This window comes from Saccostrea cucullata, unplaced genomic scaffold (assembly GCF_032062105.1).
Source record: "Saccostrea cucullata isolate Sc308-1 unplaced genomic scaffold, CSIRO_AGI_Scuc_v1 ctg21, whole genome shotgun sequence".
Taxonomy (NCBI): domain Eukaryota; kingdom Metazoa; phylum Mollusca; class Bivalvia; order Ostreida; family Ostreidae; genus Saccostrea; species Saccostrea cuccullata.
Window position 1 is genome coordinate 276927 of NW_026931375.1, and position 12113 is coordinate 289039.

The 12113-nt window shown below is 32.9% G+C and overlaps 1 protein-coding gene across 8 annotated transcripts in view; it reads left to right on the forward strand.

The window, feature by feature from the left end:
- Nucleotides 1-11786, forward strand: part of LOC134232423 (kinesin-like protein KIF21A) — a 51236-nt gene extending 39450 nt beyond the window's left edge. For 7 of the 8 annotated variants that reach the window (XM_062714377.1, XM_062714370.1, XM_062714372.1 and 4 more), the window contains 9 exons: nt 5057-5194; nt 6401-6540; nt 6833-7016; nt 7266-7427; nt 7609-7726; nt 7854-8024; nt 8228-8427; nt 8693-8736; nt 9531-11786. In XM_062714377.1, the coding sequence (XP_062570361.1) occupies nt 5057-5194; nt 6401-6540; nt 6833-7016; nt 7266-7427; nt 7609-7726; nt 7854-8024; nt 8228-8427; nt 8693-8736; nt 9531-9640 (1267 nt within the window). In that variant the 3' untranslated portion in view covers nt 9641-11786. The remainder of the gene's footprint in view (nt 1-5056; nt 5195-6400; nt 6541-6832; nt 7017-7265; nt 7428-7608; nt 7727-7853; nt 8025-8227; nt 8428-8692; nt 8737-9530) is intronic. The other variant, XM_062714376.1, reaches the window with a different exon arrangement.
- Nucleotides 11787-12113: the final 327 nt, after the last annotated feature.

Consider the following 12113-nt stretch of genomic DNA (forward strand, 5'->3'; position numbering starts at 1 on the left):
TTTTGAATTATTACTATCGATTTCTTTTTTTCTCCAAGACAGCAAATTGAATTATGAAAGCATTAATATTGCCTTTTTAAGTCTTATGTTCGGATGTCGGAGGGATTTAAGAAATGCCCCAAAGTGCTGGTTTTATTGTCACCTGTGTAGGGAGCTAGGCAGGTACATTGTTTATCGACCTGGCTACCTTACGTCAAAAGGTTCTTATCAAAAAGATATTTATTATATATAGAAGTCTCCTCTTCGGGCTTCCTCTTACACAATGAATCTCAACCTTCATGTTGATATTTCTTTGGTTATTACTTCAAACTTTATCATTGAAATTCATTATGTGAATAGCTTAGGATTAGTGATTAGTGATTTCAGTTTGATATTTTGTAGAAGGGGTCTTAAGACTTTGTATAGGAAATAATGTTTGTTTTATTAGAGAAGTCTTGTATTTTTGAATTGCTCATGTTTGAGATGAAAAGATTTACCTCAGGGCAAAAGGTTTCTATCTTGCCAGCTAATACTTCAAAGGACATTGACAAATCTTGAAGATTCATTGAGTACAGTGTTTTGTTCAAGTAATAAAAGTAACTATACTTATATTCAATAAAAACAACTTCTTTCCACCTTCTGAAATTGTTGAAAAGCAAAATCCATTTATCATTTCCATTTCCTACAAATCCCTGAATCATCGTTGAAATTAAGAAAAGTAATTAAATGATTTTTTTTATACGTTCATTTAAATTTGGGGTAAGGGGGTGGGGAGAGGTATGAGGTTATTCAGTACCCACATGTTTTATCATATATCCCACTCTTATAGGAAAAGATTGAAATAGAGAGTTTTATTTTGTACCATGATTGTGTCTAATGAAGAGGTTGGTTTAGATTGTCTATGGGGTCAAAGGGCTTCTTTTCTTTTAATAAAATTGTAATAATTTATTAGTGTTTCATTCAATAACAGGAAATTAAAATTTTGAGTTTGCATATTCATATTTAAACAAGGAGTTGGTCTGATGAAGAAAAAAACTTGAATGGGTTACAGGGTCAAAATGTACCATGTCCTTATGTAAAAATTGCATTGATATTTACAATGGTTTGGGTTAGAACCTTCTTACTAGATAGAAATTGATATACCCATAGTTGAACTTGAGTATATATTGAACATTGATTTCTCAGATACCATGGATAAGTGTCAAAGTGATTTTTAAGTCCCAATTACTTTTTGTGTATTTTAAACTCAAGTCTGGATACCACAATCTTTTTCTTAGGTCCCACTGCATGAGTTCAAAATAAAAAGGTTTCACTGTATGTAAGCCACACAAGACCAATTTTCATTTTACCTTTCAGATAGTTTGCAATTTTTTTCTTGGTTTAGTGAGAGAGAAAAAAATTCAAAAATTTTTGCAAAGGAGAAAGCACTTATATGCTACATATATAGACACATCTCACTACGAGTATAAAAAATCTGCTTACCTGCGACTTGTCTTTGATTTGGATGTAAAAACAGCCCCCTCCTCCTTGTGTCTAGACATAAGTTCAGCTGTACCCAGACGGGCCTCATTGAGACAGTCGGGTAATGTCATGTTTCTGTTGGAGGACCGTCTCTCTTCCTTTATGTACTCAGTGGACTTCTTTACCTGATAAGATGGGGATGTTGTGCTTTTCAAAAAAATATGTATATATATAATTTATACAAAAAATAAGTTTAAAGTGACTTATTAATCCCCCCCCCCCTTTTTTATTTTAAACAGATCTTTTTAAAAAGATTAATTTCAGATACTGGTAGCTAAAAATTAACTAGAAATATTTAATATTAAATTTTTAATTGATCCTTGTTTCTAGTCCCCTCCCCTTTTCAGTCAAAATTAAACAAGAAGGAAGTATATAAATATGATATAATTGCATGATTAGATTCAGAATAGAAATCCATTCATTTTTTAATTTTAAAAAAAGATTTGTTCTCTAAATTACCAAATAGTCTCTTTTTATAAAACAGTCTCAACCCCCACTCACCAAATATTTATGTCACTTACTTTAATTTGGAAGAGTAAACAAATTTTCCTTCAAAATTAGATGAAGCAATAATAAAGAGAACACTTCTTTCTAAGTTCAAAAATTTATAAATGAAATATTAACTGTCATGAAGTTTGATTAACTTAAGATTGCAATATATGGAAAAATTTTCCAGTGAGTAATTTAGTCACAATGTAAATTGAAAAGTGAAACTATTTTATTGTTAGCTTTTGTGTGGTCTTGACTTTCAGAGTCTTATCTTTGAAAATCAAAGCTTTTATTATTGAAAATTTACAAAAATGACAGTAAAGCACATTAACTGAAGTATAATTAAAATTCACAGTCAATGAGTTCATTACTAAAATGATTTGATGTCATTTGGTGTAGCCATTGTTTTAGTCTAGACAAATAAACAAAGGTATTCCATGTGGAAGATTCCATTGAATGTAGTTGAAGCTTAGAGATTTGTTCCTGCGATAGAATTGTAAATTTAGTGGGGCGTTGTCCATTTTGTTTATTTATTGACAGCTTCAAAGTCACTGTTAAATTAACTTTAGAAAAAAAAGAATGTGTTAACTATCAAAGCATTTAAAAGAAATTTAAAATCCAATATATTGTAATTTGCTTGAATTATGTACAATATACAGTTCTTAAGCTTTGTTTTATCTTGAAGAGGCTATGTCCTTCATGTTCCACAGCAGACAATGGGTACCTGATACAAAAATCTGTACATTAAGTATACAGCTAACTCCACTTATATTGAAGTCGCTTATTTTGAAATAAAAATTAATCCCAAGTTTTAGCCTCTCATATTCTTTGCATTAAAATAATGGTTATATTGAAATCTGCTGTATTGAGGTATTCACTTTTCGTCTTTTAATATTGCTTTTACAAAATAAAATTATTCAATTTTTTTTTCATTTTCATGCATACAGACATAAGGAGGCTAAAAAAAAAAAAATAAAGGAACCCCATAGAAATAGAAAAACTTGAACTTTGAGACTAAATAGGAAATTGATATGCCTGAATTCGAAAAGCTAAGAATTTTGGGATTAACTCAAGTACACTTACGATAATAAACAAGTAGCGTTCAGCAGTAAATTGACTGGTTGGGGTCCGATGATTTTTCTCCAAAACCCAAAAGAATGTGATTGGGAATTTTATAATGAGGTTGAATATTGTCTTCTCAATAAAATAGAAAGAAATAATTTTATATAAAAGATTAATGTTCCATGTAATCTGTTCAATATTTTAGATAAATGATGACCGAATTAATTTGTTCCGGTTTGATCTTCTTTTTTTAGATTGGGATGAAACTGTGAATAATGGTGGCTTCACGATTTTACTTAAATTGAATTACAGATATATTGAAATAATTTGCCTGGTCCCCTGAATTTCAATATATCCGGAGTAGGCTGTATACAGTACGTATCTACTGACAAGAACTACCTAATATAGATTCATGGGACACAGTATAAAGAAGTGGTTATAGTTAAACAAATTGACACAAAAGAATCACTAGTAAGAATTCACTGTTGATTGTTATTTTAAAACCTAGAGCAAAATAAATTTTTAGGCTATTTCAAATTAGTCAATGAAAATTCAGTTTTATTTTTAACAGTAACAGATTTTATTTAATTTTCAGTCCAAAAAAAGTGGCATTCATTTTCTTTGTAAAATTAATGAAATTTGAGAAGATCAACAAGCAAGATAATCCTCATTGTATGGGCCCACACTTTACATCAATTTGAATACCGTAATCTATAAAACTTAACCATCCTACTAAGCATTTTGTTTTTAAAAAGTTTTACAATTTTATTGATATGCCATTTGTTAGTATGCAGCGAGAATTGAATATTTATAAGTATTTGGAATAATGTCAGTGAATTTTAAGTACTTACACCCACCCACATCCCAATTTCTAGGGTCACATAGAAACAACTTTCTTGTCATACATTTACGGAAACAAACTCTGAAATTGTTCTAATTTTCAATTTTATTTTGTTCTACAGGTCAATTTTGTTATACTAGTATATGTCTCGGAATTTAAAAAAGAAACTATATTATTTATTTATATATTTATTTTTAATAATCCATGATTTTGAAAACAAGATACCTATCAAAAGTTAAACACAAGAAAAGTTTTCTATGAGAGTACTTGCCTGTTCTGTGTTAACTGTTGGTCCATGACTGTTTTATTTTCTGATTAGATTTAGGGACAAAATAGGGGGAAAACAGAAAAAAATATTCATGATAAAACATAACAATTTAAGAAAACAAACTGTTTAACAACTCCTGCTGTTTTGTGTTCTCAATAGATTCCTCTAATTACATTTTGGCCTGTAAATACCTCTTTTGAGAAGTCCTCAAGTACTTGTAATGGGGCAAGGGATTGGAGTAATTGTTCTTCAATGGCTGCTATCCGGGGTTCCTGAGGAGATGCTGATTACGATACAGTTCTTGTTAGCGGCAATCTGAAGTGGTGGCAAAAATAACCACCTTGTGATTTACAAGACATTGATTTCTGGGCCGATTAAGCAATTTGTTTTGTTCTTCAATCATAATTTCATCTCTCGTTATCTCGGCGCTGAAGTGGGCTTTATCTGAGTATGTGGCCAATTTTGTCATACTTTTTGATATCTAAAGCTATGTGTTATTGTGTCAATGGCAATCTTTTTCTGTTATAGATTATGGTACAAAATATTTGACATGAAATGTTTTTATAAATATTTCATATATCTTTTACACATGTCAAAACAGATGATTTAATTTTTACCTCCACAATAAAAAAAACGATGACTAGATATGGGAACCATATCACAAAATTTTATTGATCCTCAAAATCCAGAATAATAAGGTTATTGTTTTTTGTGTTTGTGAGATTTTTTATGTTAAAATAGTCCATAACATTTCAAAACTTTGTGTTTTGTAGATGTAATCTTTCAAATACCCCAAATCAACTCCTTATTTTGTGGGTTTATTGTTTTCAAAATATGATTTGTAACTGGTATCTATTTTTAGCTGTTATGCAATGTTTACTATTCCTATTTTACAGAGACGCTACCTCCTCTGATACCACCCCTCCCTCCTCCCCCACACTGTCTCGGCGGGCCAGAGACCGACCCACAGATGACAATGTGTTCTCCAGGCTTACCAGCAATACCAAGCCACCAACTCTACAACCACCAAACAGGTAATGTACTGTTATTGTACATAACTCAGTGATTGCACAATTAAGAAAATAATCTGTATTATCACAGTTGCTAATGAATTGACTGTCAAAAACTTTCTCTCCAAAAAATGAACTTTTCATTGAAATATCATTCAGTCATGCAAAAAAGAACTAGGATAAAATAATCACTTTCTTGGACAGCAACTTCTCATCACTTCTCAACCAAATTCACACAACAGGTACTTGCTAGATGACCTGATCTCTCACACACAACCATCCACTCACACAACAGGTGCTTGTCACTGCATAACCCACCCACTCACACAACAGGTGCTTATCACTACAAATCTATCCACTCGCACAACAGGTGCTTATCACTACAAATCTATCCACTCACACAACAGGTGCTTGTCGCTACAAATCCTTCTACTCACACAACAGGTGCTTGTCACTACAAATCTATCTGCTCACACAACAGGTGCTTGTCACTATGTAAGCTATCCACTCACACAACAGGTGCTTGTCACTATGTAAGCTATCCACTCACACAACAGGTGCTTGTCATCCACTCACACAACAGGTGCTTGTCATCCATTCACACAACAGGTGCTTGTCACTGCATAACCCATCCACTCACACAACAGGTGCTTGTCACTACATCATCCATCCACTGGTACAACAGGTGCTTGTCACTACATCACCCATCTACTCACACAACAGGTGCTTGTCACTACAAATCTATCTCACACAACAAGTGCTTGTCACTACAAATCTATCCACTCACACAACAGGTGCTTGTCACTATGTAATCTATCCACTCACACAACAGGTGCTTGTCATCCATTCACACAACAGGTGCTTGTCACTATGTAAGCTATCCACTCACACAACAGGTACTTGTGACTATGTAAGCTATCCACTCACACAACAGGTGCTTGTCACTATGCAAGCTATCCACTCACACAACAGGTGCTTGTCACTATGTAGGCTATCCACTCACACAACAGGTGCTTGTCACTATGTAAGCTATCCACTCACACAATAGGTGCTTGTCATCCATTCACGCGACAGGTGCTTGTCACTGCATAACCCATCTACTCACACAAAAGCATAATACATAAAAATTCTCTTGCAAAAATTCTCATAACACAAAAACAAAGGAATACTTTTACAACTCTTCTGTCGTATACCTCTCAAGAATCCAACAATTCTAATTTTATATCACAGAGGGCAGATTGTTCCAAACACTGGGAAGGTTCCCCCCAGTAAGACGGCCCCTGTGGTGTGTACACATACAGCGGAGGGCCACAGTAAGGCTGTGCTGTCACTGGATGCCACCGAGGACCTGCTTTTTACCAGCAGTAAAGGTGAGAACAAGTGATGCTTTTTGTGCTTTTTCTGATTCAGGTGGTATTTTGGGATATTCTTAAAAATCTTAAGTTATATCAGTTTAAATTCAAGGAAATGTTTCTGATAACCTATTTAAGATAAAAATAAAAATATTCTTCTGCAGGGAATTCAAAAAACTAATATTAATTCTTACTGCATGAATTATTTAAGGAAATCTTTAACCTTCTTAATTTCTTGAAGCTCTGAATGAAAGTATCATAAAAAAAGTTTTACAGCAAGTAAGCACTAAGCCATTTCATTTTTTTTCAGACCGAACTGCCAAAACCTGGGACCTCCACACAGGGAAAGAAGTTGCCTCCTATACAGGTCACCCTAACAATGTTGTGTGTGTGAGGTACTGCCCGCAGTCTAAGTTATTATTCACTGTGTCTCAGTCCTACATCAGTGTCTGGGACACTCGGAGCTCAACCAAACAGTGCATCAAAACTCTCAGGTATATTGATTCATATGTCTTAGTTTCTGTTGTTTGTTTAAATAAAATTGCAGTGTACAGTTTATTCATACCTCAAATGTCTTGTAATGTATTTATGTGTTAGGGTTCTGATTATAAAAATGCAGGAAAAGATACTTAAAGCAGAATTGTGTTTCTGCTTATGCATCTGTTGCAAAGTCGTCTCTCTGGATCAGAAGTTGTTTATAACACATACAAGTATAAATCCTAATAATGTCTCACATTTTGCAGTTCCTCTGGATTAACCCATGATGGTTGTGTAAACTTTGGATCCACTCGTCAGATTGAGCTGGCTCCAGGAGAGCATCACATTAATGATATTGCATTAAATGAAGACGGGACAGCTCTATACAGTGCTGCTGGGAATGTAGTCAGAGTCTGGGACCTAAAGAGGTAAAACAAAACTCTATGAAAAGGGCAGTATTTCAAATTATAGAGCAGAAATATCTGAATTCTTTTTCAAGGATAAATCTTAAATTGAATTTTAAATGTGTTAGACTTAGAATAGCTGATAAACACTATTGTATATGATTTATTGAATAATATACATGTAATAAATGATTGTCTTGTACAGTTTTTGTGCTATTGGTAAATTGAATGGTGGTCATCAAGCCGCTGTAATGGCTATAGCAGTAGACAGGTGGGAGACAAATGATATTGTTCTGACAGGATCCAAAGACCACTACATCAAGGTATCTCCTAACATAAAAGATATTAAAAGATATTGTTTTTTGTGAAAATGTAAGTAAGTCAAACTGGACTCAACTTTAACTATGAAGATGTTAACTTACATTACTGTTATATCTTGGTATGTTTCAGATGTTTGAGGTGGTAGAGGAGAGGGCGGGTATAATGACCCCAAAGTATAACCTAGAGCCTCCCCACTACGACGGTATCCAGGCATTATGTATACATGAGGATACTCTGTTTAGTGGATCCAGGGATATGTGTATCAAGAAGTGGGACCTGTCCACACAGCAGCTAAAACATGTAAGTCTCTACCAAGTGTTGATAATCCTCAAATAATTTTCATATTTAAAAAAAAAAAATCCCTAAAATGACTTTTTTCTTGCTGTCTATATGATGATCTGCCAGGACAAAAGTGCTCTAAAAGAGAAAAGTTAAATTAGACTTATAATTTATGATACCTGTGATTTCAGTTTTTATTACTTGATATTTTGTGTTACTTTTAGTCTCTGAACTCTGCTCACAAGGACTGGATATGTGCTCTGAAATTCATGCCAGGAAACAACATTCTGTTCAGTGGTTGTCGAGGGGGGTACCTCAAACTATGGAATATAGAGAACTGTAACCAGCTAGGAGAAATCAAGGCCCACAGTAGTCCCATAAACGCCATAGCAACCAACTCCTCTGCTATCTTCACAGCCTCCAAGTAAGTACATATGTACTAGATGTTTGATTGTGAAATATTCATTTTCATGTCATTGAATAAGAGATGTCTGATAGTAAATTCAATCATTTCAGTGCATGTGTTTTTGGATATTTATGCATTTGAGAAAAGTGTACAATTGGATGGGTTAATATTGCACATATTTCAATGCATCTTGGTAAAACAGAAGCCTAATTGAGATGTGGGAATAAGTCATTTATTATTATATGGAAATCAAAAATGTGAAGTAAAATTCTCTGTGTTTCAGTGAAACTGAAGTGAAATTCTGGCAGTACAGGAGAATACAATCATGTGAATTTTATATTTGACCATTCTTTTATTCAAAGCATGCAATGCTCCACAAGCAAAGGGAAATAACTTCTTTTGTTATACCATTTAAAATTGTTCCTTTATTAATCTATACTGCCATTTCTAATGTTTACTGCTGAAGTTTACATCTATGGCAAACATAATAGCCAGTGCAATATGTCCCTGTAAAAAGTGAAAGGTAAAAGATTTATTGACCCTGTTCTTGCATGGGTAGAATGCATTTTGCTGACCCTCAAAACAAGCTGTTTGTCTTCAGCTTATTGGCCTAACACAGTTTTCTTGGGTCCAACAAAATGAATGTTACCTTTTAGCCCAGTCAATAAATTTATACAGCTGCATGCTATATGTCTAAAGTCCAATATTAACTTCAGTACTATGAATATAAAGGAATGAGTAATGTTAAACAGGATGACTTAATTTTTTTATCATTCTCTTTTTTTCCCTGTCTTTTGCATTTATTTTATGAGCAGTTCAAAGTTTGCATTCTTCACAGTTGTAATCAATTCATTTCCCAAGATGACATTATCAAACATAAAAGTCTGGCTAGACATAAAAGTTATACTTTTTATTGAGCCTGTGTACATTTCCAAACCTTCCAAGTTAATTTTTTGTAGTGTGTGGCTCCAAAAGACATTTAAAAATCATTTAGAATATCTTTTATGAAGGATAATTTTTAATAATTTCTTTTTTCAACATTTTGGCAATTTCATTGAACATTTTTCTTCTTTATGTTAAATTCAATCATTTTCTGATTTCATTTTGCTTTGTTTCCATAGTGACCACACTGTGGGAATCTGGGCCATCAAGTCCGGAACAGACGTCAATGAAAACGGGGAGAATTTGGAGTAGACCTGGCAGTAAGTCAGGTAACAAGTCCCGGGTCTGAAAGACTCATCTAGCCTCAACAGAGAAGTTCTATCCTCTTACATACAAACTGTGTCGGAAATGTAAAGTGCTGATATTTTGATAATGTCAGTGAATTAAGTCTCTTCTAAAGACTTTGAAGGAAAGTACAGTGCAACATTTCAAGTCTGGGAAGATTTAAAGAAATGGCGATAATGTTCTTCATGATGATTTCACAAACACAGGATCAAACCAAGGAGAATTATTCATTGTTTACATTGGAAAGGAACCAGTATTTTTTCATGTTGGAAAGTGTCATCGTACATTAAAAATGGAAACATTGTAAATTGTTATTCTGTTGTTAAATTGCTAAGGTTGTGATGAAATTTTGCCGCAGCTTTAAACATGTCTATGGTGCAGTTAGCTAAGCTTTACAGTTGTAAATGTGGACACCCTCAGAAAATAAATGGTGCAAACAACTCATTTGTCCTGCCAACACATTGGTTTTTTTCTTTTAGTTCAAAGTTTGTCTTGTTAACTTTGAATACAGAGTCTGTTTTACTGAGATTTGTATTCTATGACCAGAAATAAAGTATTCCTAAACATTTGTGTAAGTCTTCCAAATAGAAGTTGATTGTTTTGTCCTCAGATGGTCAGTAAACTGATAATATGAATCATGCATTTAATTTTTAGTACAGGGGACCAATTTCAAATTATAAACATTTATAGACATTGAATGTAATAGGATTTTTTATGATTTCTGTTGTTGTTATGCTCATTTTGATGTGATACTTAACAGAGAATTCTGAATAAATAGGGGAATTTGCAGCTTGAAAATGGAATGTTCAACAAGCACTTTCTCAGTTTTTCTGTACATTTCTAAGTTCCATTTATGATACATGTACATGTACAAAGATAATCCACCGCTTTTCAGTGTATATGGTAGCGGGCAGTGCCTTTGTAAAGCTATTACTCAAAATGAAAATAGTCTGTTGTGTTATATGTACATGTATTTATGTTTGTTTAAATGATATTAAAAATTTATGCTTCATTTTCATATTTCACTCAGTCATTTTAATGTGTTGTGTATTAATAACATTCCCTCATGTCTCAGTTTATACACATTTTGTATTATTCTTATGTTAATCTTCATACTTTGTAATATTCGTAAAGTATGATTTTTTGCTTTGTTTATATTTTATAATTTTGTAATTCTGTGTATCATTGTTTTCCTTAATTTATTCTCATAAAATGTATTACATGATAACCTTTATATAATTGTCAACATGAACAAATAGTAGCTGATCTCACCAAGGGAAATAACCTGTATGTTGTTGATCTTTGAGGCCACTGTGTCAATTGTTAGTTTGTTATATTTGTAATTACCAGAAATGTAAACAATTTATTGTGCTAAATTTGCAAAAGTACTATGTGCAGAATCATAACTTTGCCACTTTACTGGGAATAGTCTCTTTTGATATATATATATCATGTACACATTAATTTAAGAAAGAGTTGCACAGAGTCAAAATTTTCAAGTTCCCTTTACTCACCATGTTAAGCATATTTTAAATGTAAAAAAAAAAGTAAAGTCTCTGTATTTTTCCTCATTATATACATAATATAAAAAAATACTTATTTTATCAGCTTGCCTCTCTGTTAAGACTCACAAAGTTAGGGAATTCAATTTTCTTCTGAATGAAATGTGTTGTTTTTCAAATTATTGTGTGTTTTAGTTAACTCAGATCTGATACTGTAACAGACATAATGACCTAATTTAACCCAAATGTTATTATAATTCAGTCCATTTTATAATATATATTTATATGCACACAGCATCCCCAAAGAACAAATAGGATATATGATATCATTTATAATTTAAGTTGGTACAAGGTTTGTTTTTTTAAGAGAGAAACCTAGAGGTAATAGAAAATTTTAGTTGTCTCATTTATTACAGTGTATTAGAATTAGTAGTAGCCTGTATTTAGTTAGACTGTCTCAGTTAGTTTGTCTTATTTGTTACCAAAGTATCACCACCCCTATGTTGGGAGGGTTATGAAACTTTGATCTTATTTCAGGGAATTGTTTCACGTTTAGAACATGTGTAATTGTTATTGCTGGATCTATTGTCATTTTGAAATGTTTGCTTGCTAATAAGTAACATAACTAAATAAATATTTTATATTTCATAGATGTTCTTATTTTTAAAAGAGAGAAGTATGCTTTCAAAGTTTTTATATTTCAATGTCTCTAAATGAAAATTTTAGAAATGAAGATACAGTATACTCTGTAAATACTGGTAGGTTTTCATCATTTCAGGAGATAGATAATCCCCCCCCCCCCCCCCCCCCCCATGCAGTGTACCATCTCACCATCGATGTTTGAGTCTTTAATGCAATGATGCACTAATAGATGAAGGTATAGTGCGATGACGATGGTGTGACAATGTGATTACGATGCTATGATGAAACGATGACAATGGCTCGATAGTTTGATGATGATGAAGCGATGTTCAC